This window comes from Mytilus californianus, unplaced genomic scaffold (genome assembly GCF_021869535.1).
Source record: "Mytilus californianus isolate M0D057914Y unplaced genomic scaffold, xbMytCali1.0.p SCAF_7, whole genome shotgun sequence".
NCBI lineage: Eukaryota > Metazoa > Mollusca > Bivalvia > Mytilida > Mytilidae > Mytilus > Mytilus californianus.
Window position 1 is genome coordinate 57,321,815 of NW_026262723.1, and position 22,610 is coordinate 57,344,424.

The following is a 22,610-nucleotide window of genomic DNA, read 5'->3' on the forward strand; positions in this document are numbered from 1 at the left end:
GTAAATTACTGTACATATTTAAGTAACGTGATAGCTGATCATGGCATTTCAAAATGAAGCTTGCAGTAACTGTATAACTGTTCAACACAATGTAGTACCAAGTTATTTGTTGATTAAACCTATAATGTCGTCCTTTTGGTATGTGCTCTTAAATATCCTTGACCTTTTGGTTGACTTTTTCAAATATTTCACCATTTATTAGAGCTAGTTGTATAGTCGGTCACGGACGATTATATGTGAACTTTTCGAACAGTCTATGGCGGGATGTTATTGACATCCCACTTCATCGTTTTACTTTTTTCAAAAGACTCCTGTAGTTTTTTATGAATATTATAGGTTTGCGTTAATGTAGCTTCTTAGTCTCCTCTAATAATAAAATTCATAACTTATAGTCAAGTCATGTTATAAACATACAAATATGTGTTCAAAAATTAACTTTTAAACGTTTATTTTAACTGAATGATTATTATTAAATTTAATAAACATTTCAAAGTGCTATTACAAACTATTATCTGCTTTTGAAATCGTGCTTTCAAAAGGAACGAAGTGCATTTAAAAATTCAAAAATGACAGTCCATGTCAGCGTAATTATATGCAATCACTAGAGTTTAAATATATATTGAAAGATGGATGGTGCGAAGCACTTATCGAAACCAGTATGTATATATTTATGATTGTGTATACATTTTTATCTTTTGAAAGTAAATCCATTTGATTAAAATGACATTAAACTGATGTATTTTATGGTAAAAAAAATCATGAATAGACCATTTAAAGAAAATTTGATCTTTTCAATCTATATACAACATTATTACGAAGAAAATTTTTGTGAAAATTGGGAAACCTGACCGTGATTAATGTAACGGAATACCAGTACGTAATCACGAGGAAAAAACCCAGAAACAGAATCCAGACGAAATATGGTAGGCGGTTACCACAACCCCAATAAGTTAACGCTTTTGCATGTGAACTATTTACTTTGACCTATAATGGTTTACTTTTATAAATTGTGACTTGGATGGAGAGTTGTCTCATTGGCACGCATACCACATCTTCTTATATCTACTTAAAACGATTATATAAAAATAACAGTGAGAAATTTACTGTTTATACGGTGTATAAAATAACATTTAATGATTTGCAAAATCTTCCGCTAGGTAGAAAATGTACTTTACCATATCTGCTGTTACTGAATGAAATATTTGACCACTTCCCATTTGTACTATGGAATATATATATAGGCTAACCACTTAAAATTTAGATATAATTAAAAAAAAATAAAGATCCAACTCCCTGAAAAAAGTTTGACCTTGTGTGGATTTGATCGTTCTTTAATGTCCCTTGTAGTATAGTATAGCTCTTCACGTGTTAAGGTACTTGTACATCCTTGGCTATTTTTTTGTGTGAACGTTTCTGATGAAGATAAATCTTCAAAAGCGCTTCGGACGCAATACATTTATAAAGTGTTAGAACTAATTCTTTGCTGTTTCAACCTTTTTATTGCAATTCTATCACTGTCGAGGTACATTTATATAATTCCACTATTTATATGATCCCATGGACCTACCTCTTTACTTACATTCATATATAAAGCGTTACATTGGTTGAGATCTATTGAAACTTGAGTATCCTGATTGTTTAATATTTAATAAAATATACATCCAAAAATCGATTTAAAAATTAACGACAACGTTTCAAAGAGGTAATTCAAATCTGAATTTTTAATTACCATATGGAACACATTCAATAAAGCAATTTCAGTTATTGAACTGTCTCATGGAACAATTTCAAAAGAATTACTATTGATGTAATTCGTCATTTAATACCTGAATTAATAACAAGAAATTCAATAGCTATCAAAAACATACTACATATTCCGGTTACTGTCCTTTTAAAAAGCACCAACATGTCGATTTCAGTCATTGAAACTTACACTATTGACAGACAGATGGATTTTAAATGTTTATTTCGCCCATTATTTGCTTTACAAAAATGTAATGGTTAGTTACGGCTTTCCTAATCAATTCATTTTGGAGAGACACCATTAACATAATTGATTATCGCTACTTCATATCAAAAACATGGCATGTTTGCTTGTTTTATGTCATTAGTTTATCACACAGTACCAACATAACCGTAGAAATTAGTACGGTGTATGTATTGTAGATTTAAATTGTAATAGATTAGATTAAAAGAAGATGTGGGGTATACGTCAATGAGATAGCTACCCAAAAGGTACAAATACCAAGTCATCTTGAGGTCAACATTCAATTTTCAATAGAAAGATATCTATACAATATGTAAAACTCTAAATCGTCCAAACTCTTAAAAAGATCTCCAATCATCAACAATTTCTTCAAATAACAACAAGCATCAAGATCGACATAAAACAACCACTGACAGTAATGGAAATAAACTCTTCATAGATAGCAGGATTAAAATTGTGTACGCCAGGCGCGCGTTTCGTTAACAAAAGACTCACAAGTGGCACTCGAATAAAGAAAGTTAAAGAGGCCAAATGAAGTACGAAGTTGTAGAGCATTGAGAAATTTCGAAAGGTTTTGCCAGATACAGACAGCTAAGATAATCTATTTCTAGGGTAGTAATGCAACCTTGATAACAACCACATCACAGAGGTCCAGTCTTGAGTGACCTCAAACTTCTGGAATGGTTTAAACGAGCACTTTATGTGTATTTTATTAGTGATCTGGAATCCATGTTTAAAAACCACAAAATAATCAAGATGCGAAAAAATGTAAATCCTATTAAACGCACAAAATAAGACACGGTATAATGGTATTGTTATATAAAAAAAAAAGTGCTCTGAACATTAGACAAACATGAAAGTCTGAAAACAGAGTCAAAGAAATAACGATACTTAAAAAAAGAGAGGCGAAAGATACCAAAGATATTCAAATTCATAAGTCTAAAACAAAATGACAACGCCATGGCAAAAAACGAAAAGACAAACAACAGTACACAAAACACAATACAAAAAACTAAAGACCAACACGATCCCCGCCAAAAACCGGGAGTGATTTCGTGTGATATGGACGGGTAAGCAGATCCTGCTTCAAATGTGACACCTATCGTGTTACACTTAAAAGATATGTCGATAGAATTATCTTGAGTGATTAGGCATTACGCAATAACGGACTGATAACTTTGATTTCAAAATACTTTTTTGTAAGCAAAGAGTTTTTTTTTACCTTTTGACAACAACAATCATAAGACGTGTAAACTGTGAATTTAAAACATTCTAAGTGACATTCGAGGTGGCAAAAATTCACATCAAACCACAAAGCTCTAAATTGTTATATCAAATTAAGCCAGAAGCATAACTGTTTATCTATAATGAAAATATGGCAAAAAAATATCGTGACAGAAAATGATTTTTAAAAACATTTATTTGATATGTTTACAGACTAGACTGTTAATATCCTTAAAACCAAAATAGTTCACATAAAAATTGAAAGTTCTATAGAAGAGGGAACAAACAGATGACAAGTTTTTCAAAATGTTTTAATGGCAAAAAACTGCAAGCCACTCGTGACCGACCTTTCCGCTAGTACTTATCGAAAATAAGGAATTTTCATGGACGTAGTCGGCCTGTAGCCACCCCGAATAGCGGGAAGTCGAGGAGGCTCTGTACGAATAAATATAAACATATTTTAACGTTTTAAGATCATTCACCCTATCTTTCCCGTATTTTACACATGCAAAGTTCTTTTCAGATACATTTAAACATATAGATGTTTTGAAACGAAACCAACAAGGTCAAAAATATACATGAAGACATTTTTAACAAAATAATTTGGGTAGTAAAATGAATGATGTATGATCAGAAGCGATTTGTTATACACATCAGTCAACATACGTTATTATTTCAAGACATTAACTTGATGATTTTTTTTCTTTGAACAAAACGGGCAAAATATGATGTCGAATTTTAGTATTCAATTTGTCTTTTATGATAAATGAAAAGAGCATCTTACTGAATCTACTACAGAGATGTTGTATGTTATCTGGTTCATGCCGATGCGTGTAAAATGTTTATTTTTAAAAAGGAAGAGAAATAAAGGAACACTTACCAAGACCAACTTTTGGAATTGCTTTTTCTCTCCATGGATAACTATTCAGTCCTGTAAAATACTGAAGTCCTGTCACTGTGTTGATTGGGTGTAGTTGTGAGTTCACATTAATTGCATTGACTGGTATTCTCTGATTGGCTAATTTTTCTTTGTTGAAACTATTTGGAGGAAATTGTAAAGAATATTTTGGGTTTGCGAAATATCCATCGTCGTTCACAGCACAAATAGGTACATCTAATAAACCTGAAAAGATAAATATAAATGTTAATTAAAATAAAGACGTTGATATCATAACAAGCTTTACTTAAATATAGAATAAGGAGATGAGGTATGATCGCCAATGAGACACCTATCCAACAGAGTCCAAATGATATGGATCTAAGCCAATACGGGTTACCGTACGGCCTTTAACAACATACCAAACATCAGTTAATAAAGACCCCGATATGAAAAATTTGAAACAATTCAAACGAAAAAAGCCAAAGCCCTGATTTTGACAAAAAAAAATAAACGAAAAGCTAATATGACAAACAACAAAAACGATAACCACTAAATTACAGGCTCCTGACTTGAGACAGGCTCATATAGGATGTGCTGGGGTAAAACGTGTTTGTGAGCGATAAAGCCTCCTCTTACCTGGGACAGTGCTGTAACAGCAATAAGACTAAACTGTATTGACTCATCAGATTGCCACGAAACAGAAAACAACAACTAATATAACAATAAGCTTATCTCATTTTACACGCATTCGCATTACTATCTAATGTGCCAATTTGTTGAAACTGACAATATTTGTAAACCAAATGCATGAAGTTCTGTGAAAATCTTTCTTTATAGTTAAACGAATGCTACCGATAGTATTGTTCCCTACATGGGTTTTTTTTCAGAAAAAATCCCCATCCGGTATGCTCGAGACCAAAATGTCATATAAATGCAAATTTAAGATCAATATAATAATAAAAAAACGAACAGAACAACCAAGCTTAAGCTTGCTATGCGGTATTGGTTTTACTCATTGTCGAAGGTCGTATTGTGATCTATAGTTGCTAACCTTCTATGTCATTTAGTTTCTGGTGGAGAGTTGTCTCATTGGCAAGCATAATACATCTTCTTATTTTTATATTATATATAAAATCTTCTATACAACTCGTCTAAACATCAGCCCAACAATAATAAAGCTTTCGGTGGCCGGGTGTTACTGTGTTCTCATCGATATATGCTGTATGTTCAACTCGTTATATACATGCAAGTGTTATTTTCTTTTATTATCTTTATTTGAATGTTTGTCACAAACCTTATTATAGTGTTTGATGGCAACAGCACATTTAATTAATTGTATTTGAATTAAATTGATAAAACATTATCATTATGTGTTATGGTCTTGAACTGCCGACAGGGAGAACAGCAATAATTGCTCTATTTCTTTGATTTACGACTTTTTTGGTATAAATGAATTTGCTTAGTTTTTATGTATCGTCTTCTTTAAAATTTCTCGGTATCAAAAGTCGGGTATTATTATTCATCGACATGTAACTGGATTGTTGGAATAGTTTTATGTGTTCTTATACCTATGTCCATTTATCCATATCAACTTTGAGAAGTTTAAAAACTCGTATGGTTTGTTATCACAAGTTTAAATTACTTCAATTAAGTTGCATTTGAATGACAGATTAAACCATTTAAACCATAAATGTTCTTATAAATATATATAACGCTTGATTTGCTTTTTCATTATGTTATACTTGAAAGATTATACGTTCTCTATAGAAACACTACACATAACGACGTGCTAAATTGTTTACTTGTTTACAAATATGTACGTTTAGCATTTTCTGTCAAACTTTATTCAAAATCAGTCAAACTATGGAGATAAGCAAGAACATATACAACACTTTGTGAAATCTGATATGTATATCAATTTAAAGGGTTACTGATCACTTTTGCTTTTGAAACAATTTAACAATGTATGCAAGTCTGACTAACATGCAATGTCTGACTTTGGTTACAATTCAACAACTGTGTTTCCTTTTAAGTTTTCAAACAATAATCAGATGTATGTCCTGTTAATGCTTGTTGGTAGTTCAGTTTCTGATGTGCGTGTTGTCTTATTTTGCTTCAATTGTTTTCTTTTCTCGCATTGTTATGGCTGGAGTAAACAGGTCAAATATTCAGCTACGTTTAAAAAAATGTGTCTGCTTTGTGAGCTATCAACATTAACCTTCCACTATTCCTATCTTAGTTCTTACAGACGTTTTAAACGTTACCTTTTATATGCCTCACTCTTCCTGGGTGTGGATTGTGTCGTGTGAAAAAGGAATTTTGGCTAAGCGCTCCAAATCTTGACCCTGATTGTGTTGATGGTCTTTGTTTTCTAAATGCATCCATGGGACTCATATAACCTTCATGTACAGGTCCAGGACGTGCTATTAGTTCACCATTGGTTGGTCGAAATACTTCAGACTGACTCATGCTGCAAAAAAAGGAAATAAAATATTCTGAATAGCTGTGTTGCTTTTGATATTATATTTACATTCTTTGCGAGTTCTTATGTTGCACACCAACAGCACAAAGTTAAAAACAAGTCAATACACATGTCATTCCAATTGTGCAACTTTAATTTGTTTCAAATCCTTTATATAACTTCAAAAATAGATATTAAATAAACGATCTTTATCTTTATGTTCAAACGATTATAAAAGGGCATTAATGAAATTACACCAAGAGGCATTCAAGCTGAAAGAATTTTTTGAAATAATGCAGACTCTTGAATATACAGATGATGCTGCATCCTACGGAAAGACGTTGAATAATCCTCACAATTAGCCCTATCTTCATCTATATTGTCGATGACAGGGATTCTGTGAGAGTTTGGTAGGAATGTAACCCATGTTAAGCAAGCTAAGGCAATTTTAAGCTAAGTGTTATAATTAAAACAAATATACAAATACCTTTCCAACATTGTTAACAAATCTAAGTAACCAGTTTATTTAGATCCTTTACACTATAAATGTTCCTCTCGGATAATGTTTCAATCCGCCCTTTAATCTTCCTTAATATCAGTGCTAACACAGTTCGAGTAATCCACTGTATACAGAATTTTAAACCATTCCAGCTTCATTTAAGATCATTAAGTATGATCAAATTTAATGTAGTGTATAAAATTACTCTATCCAATAGGTATACACCGTTGTTGCTTCAGTAAGACCTTTTAAAGGGGTTCTTATTGTCAAATATTAATTTAAGATATCTTTGTTCTGTAAACAGTAGATAAAACGTAAATCAACAAATATGAAGTTAAAAATCGTCTGGCTTGGATACCAAACTATGTGTTTTACCTACCTGAAGAAGCCAGGGTTGTGGAATCAACGGTGGTAGGGTTATAAATGTGCCCAGAAAACCTTTTACTCTAGTTATACTTTATATCATAAAATGCATGAAAATTAACTTGATAACAACGTCCTGCTATTTATTTCATTATCCAAAGAAACGTTAAGTTTCATATGACATAATGATTTGTGTACCATTTTTGATCGAATATATGCAATTTATTTATAAGATTATACAGATATTCAAATTGATATTGACTTGTCTTTGACACCAATGGAACAAATCTCTGAATATAGCTTCCGCACAACCTTAATAATTGTCTCCAAACTTTTACCATTTAAAAGTGACGAGCGGGATGTTTTTGTTTCCAATTAGTGATCTTTTCTATTCTGATTTGCAATGTACCTGTGGACCATATCTGGTTTGTATCTCTTAAACAATTGTTTCTATTACAGATACTTCCTTGAAGGAATAAATTTACGATCAATATAGATTGATCAATCAGAGTTGTTTTCTGCCGAGACCAACTGCATCATTTCAAAAACATTTGTATAGTACGGTCGACATCACAAGAAAGTCAATTTTTATCACATAAGTCATATTTGATCGCATGCAGACATATTTCCCTAAGTGGATCACTTGCGTTCCTTTACCAATTTTGACTAATTTCCGGCTTTGACCACTTTATAGCAATACGATAGGTGTCGCATGGATAGAATGTTATACTGACCCTTCCGGGTCACCTGACAACACTCGTAGTTTTGATGGGAATATTAACGAACGACTATTGGTTCGTACACCTGTCTCTTTACTTCTGATTTCTCTCAATTGTGTCCTCTGGATATCAATTCTCTTAACCTCCCTCCCCTTTAACCATTATTGAATTTTTTCTACGTGTTAATTATCATCTAATTCATTCTACAAATTAATATTCCCAAAGTCCGACACATATTCATTATTTACTACCTACTACACCAACCAACAACTACATATAATTGCTTAATAAACAAAAAGAATGATACTTAAAGAGTTCATACTCCTAACAAAATTTACTGTCAAGTAAAGATCTTTATCTTTTATGTGCTATTGAAAAGGTCTGTGTAGGCTTTGTAGATCTGACATAAATCTAAACTTAGTCGAGCCTTAAAAGAATAAAACATGAATCTAAAAGAGGGTGCTTGCATTTAATTGAATTTATAAAGCCTATAAATAAGCATTCGAGTTTACCTATTTCATTGTAACGTACTTAACACGTGTTAAAATAAACACAAATACCAACTATAAACCCAACATCAAACACTTGTATGGAGGATTTTAACCTTGAAATAGAAAGAAATACGATATAGAGTGAGAAAACATTAACTGTTGTATTTGTACATATTTTCTGAGAAGGTAGTTTCTATTTCATGTTTCGCTTCTGCTTGGAACTGGTTTTGAAAAGATGTTTCACACAGAAGTGTCATTTTATACTCTTTCCTGACCAACACCGTAATATCTTTTTTAGGCTTTTCAGACATCCTAAGATGTTTACTCTTTTGCCAATACAAACAAGTCTGATTTTGAACTAATAACTTCTTCAAACATACATTTTGTTAGGTTTGCTATGTTTGAGGTCAATCAGCCGAACTGAGTTCACCGTTTGAAACTACTGTGATTTCATCCATTATACTACATAATTTTGACGTCATCATTTATGATAAGGACCAAGAGGGACAAGAAAACTTCCAGTAGTGCAGAAGAGACGAGAGAAGTAGCACCAACATTAGTACATTAACTCCAATTTGAAACATCGCATCATAAGTTAAATTATCGGTAGGAAGCCTGTGTAGAGAAATGTTACTGTCTCAAAGTCCTCCCAGTCTGGACTGATCCAAGAGGGGACTGTACTGTTGGCATGGCTACAATTGCAGACATGCGTGTAATTAAAAGGAGTCAAATTCTCTACAGGGCAGATATTTCAGAAACAAAGTAAAGCGTAAAGTGCTATGCATAATAAATTGTCAATTTCTCGTCTCTACCTGATATCAATTACCTTTTCAATTAACAGATATATAATATTTTAGAGTACAGGGACTGCTACATTAGTGAGCGATAAAGCAATCAAGTTTGAAAAATATTATAAAAAGTAAAATAACAAAAATACCGAACCCCGAGGAAAATTTAAAACGGAAAGTCCCGTAATCAAATGGCAAAATCAAAAGCTCAAACACATCAAAAGAATGGATAACAACTGTGATATTCCTGACTTGGTACAGGCATTTTCATATGTAGAAAATGGTGGATTAAACCTGGTTTTATAGCTAGCTAAACCTCTCAATTGTATGACAGTCGCATGAAATTCCATTATATTGACAACGATGTGTGAATAAAACAAACAGACATAATAGGTTAAAATGTCAAAAATAGGGTTACAGCAGTCAACATTGTGTTATAATCTTAATCACTATAAAAACAAACAAATATGTAACAAAGAAACAAAAAAAGGCATATAGACAAAGCATATAGATACATCACTGAACTAGTATATATATTTGTTTAGGGGCCAGCTGAAGGACGCCTCCGGGTGCGGGAATTTCTCGCTGCATTAAAGACCTGTTGGTGACCTTCTTCTGTTGTCTGTTCTGTGGTCGGGTTGTTGTCTCTTTGACACATTCCCCATTTCCATTCTCAATTTTATGACTTCTTTTAAAAAGATGTGTACTATGTAAGAGCATTTGTTAATTAGCCATTTTTTTTAAACTATCAAATAACTATTAAAACATTACGACTTCCGCCTCAGGTCATGTCTTGTGCAGACATGTCAATAATCATTATACGAAGACACTTTTTTCAATAACTGATAACTTTTAATTGAAACTATATTGCAGTCATTTGCATAAAATTCGCCATTAATTCATTTTCAATTGATACTATATAAAGCATGACATGATAAATGGAATATTCAATAGAATGCCTGCATATCTATAAAGATATTTCATGTTATATAAGATACGCGAATTTTAAGTAGCTGTCGATTCAAAATCAAGACAGAAAGAAAGTAGACCTGGAATTTACCAAAGCATATTACGTAACTATTAAGACAAAAAGAGGCCCTTGGAATAAAAGAGTTGAACTAGGTATGTATTTGAAAGCACTCGGAATAAATAATGATACCATTCAAATGATAAAGAAACAGTACAGGTGCCAATTAAAAATGATTAAGTCACGAATTTTATCTGGTAACATACTTTGGTTATATATAGTCTTCATCTTTCATCGGTTTGTGATGTTGACCCTCACCCCACCCCGTTTGTATCTGCTTACTTTATTACAAAATTTGAATTCGATTTCCGGTTGTTGTTTAAATTTGATCTGAATGCCTTTTTCTACTCTTTCTTTTTAACATTTGAAAATTTAATCACTCATTAAACCAAAAGGAATGGTAGCAGTTTACTGCTTTTAAAAAAAATGTTTAGTACGAATTTAACAAACTAATTTTCACAACTCGGAAGTTCAAAGGGTAGAGACATGTCTTCTTTCTATAAGAATTGATTTCTGCGGAACAAGGTATCTGAAATTTTTATCTAAGTAAACGCAACCTCTTTTCAGAAATCTCGAGGTTGCACCTTTGGGTTGTTAAGGTTTTGGAGTTTAGGCGTACTGTTTCAAGCGTCTACGGCGTCAACATTTGTTTAAGTATGTGACTTGTTTACACAGACTGTGTTAACAGTTGATTTGTATACTCCAAAACTTCCAAGCAAAGACCGAAGCTCGTTAGCTCGGCAATAGTTTAACCGAGGACTTCGGGAAAGCTCGGAGAGCCAACGATTTTGTTTCGGAAGTTGACTCGGAGACGTCTTGGCAGCAATGAATATCTCTGTTGGAATTTAGTAATTGTATGTTGCAGTTTATATTTTTGCGATGTTTTATGTATAATCTTTCCGTTGCAATTCTTCGATTTACCAAAAGAGACATACTCTCATAAATTTACAATAAGAAGGTAATAATAGGTTTCGAAAACAAACGTTAAAGTTTAAACTTCTCATTTGAATAGCTTCTTGTTTTAAACTCAATTATGAATCGGTTTCATGTCATAAAATGAGGACCAATTTAAAAGTTAAATTCCAGTACTTAACCATGTACTGGATTTGTGATTTTACATGCATTGCAATATGTATAATTGGGTGACCTGTAGACAAACAAAGATTCGTTGATGGTGATAATTTTTTAACCCATGAACTTCTGGCTGGTTTCTATGCATTATCCAATACACAGCGTTACTTAACACAAAATTTCTCCTACTAAAAGTGTCTATCATAGACATATGGATAAAAAAGACGACCTTCATAAGTACAAACATATTGAATTTTAAACACAAATCATTTTCCAAAGATAAAAAGATAACAAACTGAAGGATCATTAAAATAATTTCGAATAACCTATGTTTTATCTTTAAATCAATTCGTCGTTTTTATACGGCGTGCCATTTATGGAAAAGGTATTATCGCACCAGGGTATGCCAGCCGTTAATAAGGCTGTATCTATAAGTTCTTTTTACTTTATTATTTCGTTTACGGGGAGGGTTGAAAGTTATTCGATTATTGGATATTAATCAAAGGACAATGCATGAAATCATTATGTATACTTTGAATAACGATGAAAGCTGTCCTCTATATAAGACGTGTTCCGCAGTTCAATGGAATTTAATCTACCGGACGTTGCAATTTAAAAAAGTAAATACTCACGTCAGTTAACCAATTTTAACAACAAATATTTTAAAATTAATAGCTCATCATTTTTAGAAGCATCATACTAGAACAGAATCAACAGAAAGCTAGGCTACAGTGGTCCAATTTTATATCATTTAAACAAAATGAAATTTTCTGAATACATTTAAAAACGCCAAAAAGATGTCTACTAAATTCAGCAGCAATAGCATCATTCCATTCGGATTGCCAATAACATTTTTGATGCACCAAATATTAAATGTATTTCGACCTTCTCCCTGTCCCCCTTTTTCGTGGGCCAAAAAATCCCCTGCACTAACTCGATATCACAACTTAATAATAATGTAATTATATTTATATCGGAGAAGTATAAAGGCCATAATTGGGCATGAAATTAGGTTCACGGGATACTATTTGAAATATATATATTCACCCTTTAACATGTAAAATATTTGCATGCATTATAAATCAGTATGATCGTGTGACCACGTGTGTATGGCCCTTTTGTATAAGTGCTTATTTTTTTTTTAAATACGTTTTCATATATAAAGAAATAATGGTAAAATCAAGAACACGTGTCACTCACTGATTGATATGAAGATGCCCTCTATTCAGAACTTATAAAGAAATATGCATGCTTCTTTTAGTATTCACACAGCATTAACATACTAAACCCTTCTCCAAACCAAGAAACCAATTTTTATGACATCCACACAGGTATTAAATTGACCTTTTCAGAAAAATGTATACCGTAATTTCACGCACTTTAAGTACACAGTAGAAACTATTAATATATATGTATAGTTTTAATTTATCAACTTTATGAAACATGAAGTTTAACATATGTCTCCCAGATCGAGTTTTAAAATTATTAAATCATATTTCAATGTTTAATTTCATATATTGTCAGATTTATTCAACGAAAATAACTGAATTAGGCAAAGCACTGTTAAGGGGAGGGTGTCGCGCCCCAGAATGCTTAATGAGCCATGTTTGTTTTTGATTATTGTTTTTAGAATAACTCAGGCTGCTGGTTTCCTCTTTTGAATTGTTTCACATTTTGTCATGTCGGTGCTGTTTTTATAGCTGACTATACGCTACGAGTTTTGTTTATTGTTGAAGTCCGTATAGCCTATAGTTGTTTACTTCTTTGTCCATTGGTCTCTTTTGTATACTAATAGTTGTCGCATGAGTCTCATTGACAACCATACCACATCTCCTTATTTTTATATTGAATCAACTTTGAGACGTGTTTTAAACAAACTACCTAGTATTTTGTTTCGCATAAATTTTGGTCCACGTTAAGTGTTATTTCGAGTACTGTTTTATGTCAGTACAGAAAATTGGTCACATGTAGAAGAAATAAAATGACTATCTAAGGGATAATAAGGTCTTCGACAACAGTCAATTTTTTTTTCGCAAAATACTTGAAAAAAATGTATATACTCTGACGTTATGTGTTTGTTTGGGTTTGTGTGTGTGTTTAGTGTTTTCTTTTTCTCTCTAGTTGATATGGGTCTGAATTTGACCGAAGTTAAGTTAATAAATGATGTTGCCCCAAATGATGTACTATGTCTTTCCATTTTTTTATTATTGAATGCAAGAAACGTTTTAATTGATTTTATATACCCGCCTTATAACTTGTATACGGATTACTATATTTCCGAGTCACGCTTACGTTCTTTGCTGAACAAATAGTCGCTTTTCAGGTGACTGAATAGAGTATTAAGCAGATACACAAAGCACTTCCTTTCTAACACACAGCTATATTTGATTTCGTTTAGTATAAGATGTTAATTATTGGTAAATGTTGATATTTATTTGATTTCTAAAGTCACATTTTCCGTTTCATTTACAATACAATCTTTTGAAATAGATTTACCATTGATATTTCTTTCAGCGATATGCAAAAGGATAAGTAATAAAAGATCGAATATACACCTTGTATGTGCATTGATTAAGGGAAAAATATATATCAAAAAGATTTATTGCACATTTGATTTACATATTATTGCTTGCGTGAAGGGGAATGCACAAAAGAACATAAAATAAAAGTGTAAATTCGTGGAAAATAAATGTTGCCCTTAAATACGAAATACGACGAATTGCGGTCTTTCAGAACATAAACATGTGAAATATTCAGTTAACACTTTGCACGAAAATATAACCCGATCATGCATATGTGTGTTGTTCAAAACCTAATCGTATTCCTATATATAAGAGAGGGACGAAAGATACCAGAGGGACAGTCAAACTCATAGATCGAAAAAAAACTGACAACGCCATTGTCAAAAATAAAAAGACAAACAGACAAATAATAGTACAGATGACACAACATAGAAAACTAAAGACTAAGCAACACGAACCCCACCAAAAACTGGGGGTGATCTCAGGTGCTCCGGAAGGGTAAGCAGATCCTGCTCCACATGTGGCACCCGTCGTGTTGCTTATGTTATTACAAATCCGGTAAATAGTCTAATTCGGTAGGTCACATTCGTGAAAAGGGAAGGGTATTGTAGTTACGACATAAGGAACATATCCGATATCATCTGTGAAACGGTTATTCCATAACGGTCAACCAACTCGTGATGGCGTCCGTAAAATTTACGAAGGGATGATTTCAACTTCACCATTATATATCTTATTTCTATAAGATCCAATAATTCTGATTTAAAAAATATAAAAGTCTTCAAAATGAAAGTTGACTTTTCGTTGACTGATTTGTTATTCATTTACTATGTTTTTGAGAACGGCAAATGAACAAATATCTGTTTTAACACAAATAAAGAGACGGAAGATAACAAGGGGACACTTAAAACCTCTAAATCGAAGGGGTTCTGACAACGACATGGCAAAAAACAAAAGACGACCAAAATACATGCAAGGTCACAAAACAATACAAGACTGAGCAACACGAACAACACTAAAAATTGGGGTGATCTCAGGTTCTCCGGAAGGTAAGCAGATCCTGCTTCATTAGTGGCACACATCATGTTGCTTGCGTCGTGGTGTGTACCAATTCGGTGAAAAGACTCATTCGATGACGTCACAATCGGGAAAACGGAAAGGGTATTGGGGCAACGACAATTGGAACGTATCAGTGGTCATCTGTGTCACAGATATTGCATAACAGTTACACATCTTGTGATGGCGTCCGTAAAACTTTTGAAACAATGACGTCAACATTACCGCTTGGAAGCCTTGGTTCAATAGCTTCCTTGTAAGGAGCAATCCTCTAGCAGGGAATTGATAACAAGCAAATCACTACAGTTCAAACTATAGAACATTAACATTTTTTATGAAGTTAAAATACCGACGTTAGTTGAAACATTTGTCTATATTGATTAGATTTGTGGGGTGACATGGTTAATTGTTTTTGTGAATAATCATTATTAAGGCAGGTAGGTAGATCCAGCAATTAAAATGTATATATGGTGAATTGTAAAACTGACTGAGATACATACATTATCAAGCCTTTGTTTGGTCAGGTGAAATTGTTTGTAAAAAGGTTTAATTTTGATCCTACTTTATTGATCAGTAAAATATATCACTTTCAAAACATAATACTTAACACACTACTTACATATCTAAATATTCAACTGAATTTGTTTCTTCTGAGCCAAACAAACAAGAATTGTAATTTGGGATACATGTTTAAATTTGGAATTGAAAATAAAAATACCAAGCAAATACCGTCTTTCGGTCAAAGTATGATTTATAATAAAATGCACCAAATGGGTGATCCAGATTTACACGAACAAAGCTATACATAAAATTCAAGTAATAACAGCAAGCATGTACAATTGGGTTACTAAATACATAAACTTGGTCCTATAATACGGCTCAAGCTTAATAGATGGCATTGGGTGGTACATCTCTTTACCGACTCCAAATTTATCATTTATTCAACAACGAGCGTTATTGAGAACCAAATAAGTTATCCATAGTAACACACGTCATTCATTATCATCAAGATGTCATTTCACTTAATTTCAACTTAAAGATTTATCTTAAAAAACGGATTTTGTCAAATTATTTTTAAATAGAATATTTAAACTATTATTGAGGTGAAGATAATTACGCCCTAACGTCGATTTGCCATAAAGGCTTTTGTTGTCACACTTTACAAAAAAGTATTTAAACAAATATACCAAATAAATATATCAACATTGAAGTTATGTCACTGATCGTGTAAATTCTATAGGTTTACAAAACTATTATCTACACATAGTTATAAATTATTTCTAAATACGACAAATAGTTTTCTTTATAGCGATATCGATGAAACTTGGTATTGTAGTTAGTTAGCTTATCTGTTTTGTTCCAGGTTTGTCAACATCGAAAAACTTTTGGTAAAATGGCACTTAATTCATGAATATTGACCAGTATTTAAGAATAATGATTATTTATTATTCCAATTAAGGGCCATTGATGGACAACATGACATTAACATACACAATCGTGATCAAACATTACCGTTATGATTTCGTAACGGGTTTTAGCCTTATTTTTTATGTAAGGATTGTTGATGTAATATGGTTTAATAGATTGTTTATATTAACTTTGAGTTCAGTTTTGAACGAATAAAAGTTTCAAGATGTCATGTGACATATAAACCACTACTACTGAGTAACTGGAAACCCAACTGCCATATTAAAAAAAGCAAAGCTATACCATCTAAAAATACATATCATATATTTAAAAATTAATAATTTGTTAAATGGAGTGCTTGCACACCGGCTAGTGTAAAGCAAATGTTTATGAATTCGACTATATGATATACAAATATGTTAACATATCAGTAAAAATCCTGACACCACTTGTCGCAACTTCGGCTGATTCCGTGCCTCCATCTGGTAGAAGAGCACCGAATTCACCCGAGGTTTGCCGATTTGTCCTAAACCATATATCCTGCACCAGATTGTCAAAACTTACAACTAATGGTGTGTATCTTTGTGCGCTGAGGATTAAGTGACCAACATGCTTGAACTAGCTTAATCTATCGTGATAAAAAAAACATACAAGTCAAAATTTAATTTGATATTACTAATACCTTAAGGGAAACGAAACCAGGATACAGTCTTAGCGTTGCTAAGATAACCTGATTTTTTGAATTTCAAAACAATTGATAAATTGCACAGGTCTAAGCTGAGAGCCTATGTAAAGATGAACTCTCCGAAATTAAAAAAAAAAATTATAATCAAGTAGGATACTGCAAAACTTTTCTATAAAACATTAAGGACGTATATTAGTTATACGTCCTTGAAAACATATTTTGACATAAATTATAATTTTCAATTTATAGTCTATGCAAATTCTCAAATGAAATGTAACATAAAATCTATCTTTTCTTCAGTTTACATTCATTTAATTTAATTTGATAATAAATTTGACAATTACATTGGCACATGTCCCGACATCTTAATAAACAAGGTTTTATAACCTATTCTTTAAAATAAATTAACTCTCTATTTAACTGAGAAGAAATCCATTAAATGTTATATAGTTTTTGTTAAACTTGTTTACATTAAGATTTGATATTTTAAAAAGGAATTTTTCCTTAAGATTATGTAATTTTACTTCGATTGTGAATCAACAAAACATATTCAAATTGAAAGTGTCTGAGTTTGTTATATTGTGAACCTTGAGGAGTACGACCTTGATTCGAACTTTCGTGTATTCAGAAATATAAAAATTTGATGTGAAGATCGAATGTTATGTTCCCACAAGACCTTTGCACTACGTTTCTCGTTACTTTGCTTTTTAAAATTAAAATTAGATCTCCACACTCCCTCAGTATTTTATGCTTGGACCACACAGCGACCGAACGAAGTAAAAAGTGGGGTCCATTAGACTAAAAAAAGGACACAGTCCCGTCGTTGGTAAATTTTTCATTGGAGATGAAATCATTTTTTTAAGTTGAAATCTCTCAAATTTATTAAACAAAATTTTATTAAAACTGTTACTTTTTAATAAATCATTTCAGAGCCATACGTAAGGCACATACTTTTCTGGACCCTCGATGATATTAATCCATTATCATTTCATCGGAGAAGTGGTAGTAAATTAAAAAAAAAAAATATATGATTCGTTGTGTTTGAAGCGCTTTTACGGGTTAACTTTAATTTGAAATGACCAGTAACAGATTTAAGACATGTATGAGTAACCATTGTTGAAGTTCCGGTTTAGGGTTATGAAGACATAATATTAGTTCATACCCATAATGAATAAATGATATTATAAAATGTATGACTTTTATCAAGCAAAACCACGTATATCTATTACAAAATGATATAATACTTTTTGGCATTACTTTGTTCGTTTGTTTTTGTATGTTTTCTTTATTCCCTATCAACCAAAAATGGATTTTGACTCATTCTCATAACAGCCACTTTGATCTCCAGCTGTTTTAGTTTACAGAACAACTTCATGGTTGTTGGGTTGCATAGAAATATTAAAACGTACAGTTAAATGATTCAGAAATCAAAAGACTAATCAATTTAGAGACCTTATATGCAAGCTTTTTAAAACAGAAACTGTTTTAATGTTATAGTTTCAAGAATCCGATTAATGATTCAAATGTGAACAATAGTATATTAAAATTGCAATTTCCTCACTATTCTCCAATAATCAATTCAAACAACTAGGTATAATTGCAATTTTCATTTTGATTAGATTAATATCAAATGAAATCAGAGAACATTTGAGCAATTGGTTGCTCAATAAATCTATTTAAAATTTGCATTGTTGAATTTTTCATGGGCCACCTTATGAAGTTGACATATGATGTTGTTTACTGTTGTAGTGTTGCAGATTCTTATATATTCCTACAGTTCTCACTCAGTCAAAAGTTTAAAAATTTCCTTCGAATAAATATTTACCCGTTCGATAGTCTGATGTAATCGTGGTCGCCTCGATTGATTGAAGTAAAATATCGGAACGACGTTCATTCCAAAAAGTATGATATGATTTCCGTGAACACACTGTGTTTTTAGAAAATCTTCAACAGGTACGTTCCGAACAATAGTTTAGAAATCCAAAGAAGATAAAAACCAAAACAGCCTAAACTGAACAGTAGAACCCGTCTAAGGTTAACTTTTCCTAAGGTAGTTGCAACTTAAGTTAATTAGATGATCATGAACAGGAATTAAACCGCCCAAAGCATTATTTGAATTGTGCCATTACAAAATCCTGACTACTGGGTGCATGGGACTCAGAGGTGAATATTGGGGGGGGGGGGGGGGGGTACACATCTTTCTAGAATCACATTAGAATCACCTTAGTCAGTTACGCCTGATAACAAAGGTTTGGAATATTGTCATTTGTTTCTTCTCTGTTAAACACATGGTTCTTATGAATGAGGACCCAGATTAGTCAGCTCAGAGCTCGGTTAACAAATCCAGCATTGAGTGTCGGCCTGGTACTCGTCATTTATGAATGAAGACAAAGACTGGTCAGCTCAGAGCCAGATATAACGTGTCCATGTGGGTGTACATGTCTTTTAGCATTCTGTTACCCAACTGCGAGTACTAGGGTAACAAACCAAGCTAAAAGTGTCAATCTGGTTCATACCGTGTTTATATTAATACAACATTAACATGATGGTTTTTAGATTGTCCGCTGGATTAGAGACTACTCTTGGCACAGTTATAGTAGTATCAGGCTGGGCCTTTACCATTTATATGAATCGTTCACTTTAAAATATTCAAAATATTCCATAATTGTGTTGAGTGTAACCATGATGATTCACCAGAACTGTGATGCAAAACTTTTAGAGTAATTACAAAAAAATAAGATGTTGGTAACTATGCATTCTGTAGTCGGATAACAATGTTGACTATCATACTGTGTGATAACAGACTCAGTGAAGAGACACTTTCAGTCACAATGAGGCGTAATAAACTCTAAAAATATTAAAATATCGTTTGATTGAAATTTATTGAAATTCAACTCATGCATCTTACATAATTTAACAATCGATACAAACTTCTTCAAAAAAGAATATTAATTTGTTTGTCGTCGTACATTGATTGACAACCTCTTAGTGCAAAAAACTTATATTGGTACTCAAAAGTTTTAGTGACACCTGGTTTTGCTTATATTTAACCTGAACAAACTCAAAAGGTTATCTAGAACAATACTATTTTTATTTTCAGGTTTAACTTGACTTATATCGACAACTTGAGACGTTATGTAGGTACATCTTTAATTTGAATGTACTTGCAATTTGCCATCGTTAGAAATATACTATTACATAATTTCTCAATACTTTCTTTCTGCACTTAATGAATTGCCAACACACGATGTTCCCCATTGAAGTGGTATCAAGAAACATTTGTTTTCAAAACTCACAAGACATTTTAGAACTTTAATGCAAACAGAAATTATGCATTAACACTTTTTGCTAATGTCTAATGACGCCCAGAACATTATTCCAATGATGGCGGTTAACTGTAAAAAATATATTATTCAATTAACGGTAACGGGAATGACATTTGGTTTAAAATGTTAATTAAAACGGATTTTGTATACCCCATAGCTAGCTTTAAGATATAAATCACATTTAAATTGCATTGATTTTATCATAGTTATTTATTAATTGTGTGTGAGAAATTGAATACTGATTTTAAGGATTTGAATTTAAAATCTGTCTGGTCAGGACAAAGTAACATTTTTATCCAAAAGGCGTTAGTTCAGGAAGAGGGGGTGTAAACAAAACAATTAACAACCTTCCAATTAAATAGTTGTTCACGATGTGATCGCGATTACATTTCTGAAAGAACTGAATTGATTATAAATTAAACTCATCATAGATTTAGGCTTAAAAATTTGTACGCCAGGCGCGCTTTTCGTCTACAAAAGACTCATCAGTGACGCTCGAACCGAAAAAGTTAAAAAGGACAAATAAAGTAAGTTCGAAGAGCATTCACGACCCAAATTCCGAAAGATTTTGCCAAATACAGCTAATGTAATCTATTCATGGGGTAGAAAATCCTTAGTATTTCGTAAAATTCAAACTTTTAAACAGTTAATTTATAACCATGACCATATCAACGATAATTATATTATAAATCGATACTGCAGAGTGATCAAATTGGTACGTATGTCATAAGTTTGTTGTGTCTTTGAGTGACAGGAAGCTAACCCTTAATGGGCAAAACAATTCGACATTTAGACGGCACCTTTCCAAAACCGTCCTGTGAATCTTGGCAGTTACAATATCACATGAATCTTGGCCAAAGGAGTAGAATTATTTCAAATTGAATTGTAAATTAAATGAATTGAATGAAATATGTGTAACTTGTCACGGGAAAAACAAGTTTGATCGAACAAATGTGATTCTAAAACGACAGCATAAATTGGCCAATAAATTAAACTTTTATTCGTACCTTTTGTGTTGATGGGTTTATGCCTACAGGCAAAAGTCTATGTTTGGCCTTACCCCGTATATACCCCCTAGTACATACAATAGAATAATGACAATCCAAGTCCACTCAAATTTCATAATTCATAGACTCATAAATTCGATTAATTATGCGGTTTTTCAATTCACCAACATTTAACAACTTATATCAACCGAAAACCTTTACTCATCTAGTCACAAACAATACAATTTCGTATGTAAAGTTTCTTGATACTGAAATGAATAAATTATATTTTACGAGGATATCAATACATAATCCGGTAAAAAAAGTCTTGTAATTATGTCAAGTTAACAATATACGAGTGTCATATTTGATTCGTTTCTAAATACTTTTTCCAATACTTTTTTTTTATAAACGCTGAAAATTAAATAAATGACAAAAAAATAAACAAAACTTACCTGTTTAAAATTTAGCTGAAATAATCCAACAAATGTTGAAAAACTTTTATAATTTTGATACCCGTCCTGTTTAGTCTTTAAAACGAAAACACGGTCGAGTTACCGTACCTTGGTAACTAAGGACGCCCTATACCGGCTTAGTACTAATAGTCAATAGTTAGTTGATTAATACCCAACTATTTAACAATGAATACCCGGTAATATAAAAGTATTTAATCCTTAGATTGTTTGATTCAAGTGGCAAATTGGTGAAAAATGGTAGTAATTTTTCTTCTTTCATTAGAATACTGAAATATATTTTGTATCGATTCTGCTTACAGATATATTGCTAAAGGGGGCAGCCGTTATGAATGTTATCTAAGTGTGAATCCCCGGAAAGATTATTCCAATAGATATAATTTGAGCTATTTTAAGGATATAAGTAAGCCATTACCTATTGAATGACATACATTTAACCCTGACAACAATACATTTTAAATAGACAAATTTTTGTAACATATTTGTACGCATGTAAATACTATAAATGTGTGTCTAATTTGAATATTTAACTGTTTTAATCTAAAAATTAAAACTCCGTTCTTTTTAAAAATGTACAAGTTTAATGCAACTTCTTCGCGGACCTTTTCTCTCTTTTTTTAGACTATGAATATATTAGGGAGCAAT

The 22,610-nt window shown here is 32.1% G+C and overlaps 1 protein-coding gene across 4 annotated transcripts in view; it reads right to left on the reverse strand.

Moving 5' to 3' along the window:
• The window catches only part of LOC127707832 (protein TBATA-like), a 30,117-nt gene extending 7,885 nt beyond the window's left edge, over positions 1-22,232 (reverse strand). The window contains exons 1-4 of one of the 4 annotated variants that reach the window (XM_052212587.1): positions 21,948-22,232; positions 17,060-17,123; positions 6,356-6,561; positions 4,092-4,334 (exon numbers count right to left, since the gene is read on the reverse strand). In XM_052212587.1, coding sequence (XP_052068547.1) covers positions 4,092-4,334; positions 6,356-6,560 — 448 coding nt within the window. In that variant the 5' untranslated portion in view covers position 6,561; positions 17,060-17,123; positions 21,948-22,232. Of the gene's footprint in view, positions 1-4,091; positions 4,335-6,355; positions 6,562-7,039; positions 7,193-17,059; positions 17,124-21,947 lie in introns of those variants that run through there. The other 3 variants (XM_052212586.1, XM_052212589.1, XM_052212585.1) reach the window with 3 other exon arrangements.
• Positions 22,233-22,610: the final 378 nt, after the last annotated feature.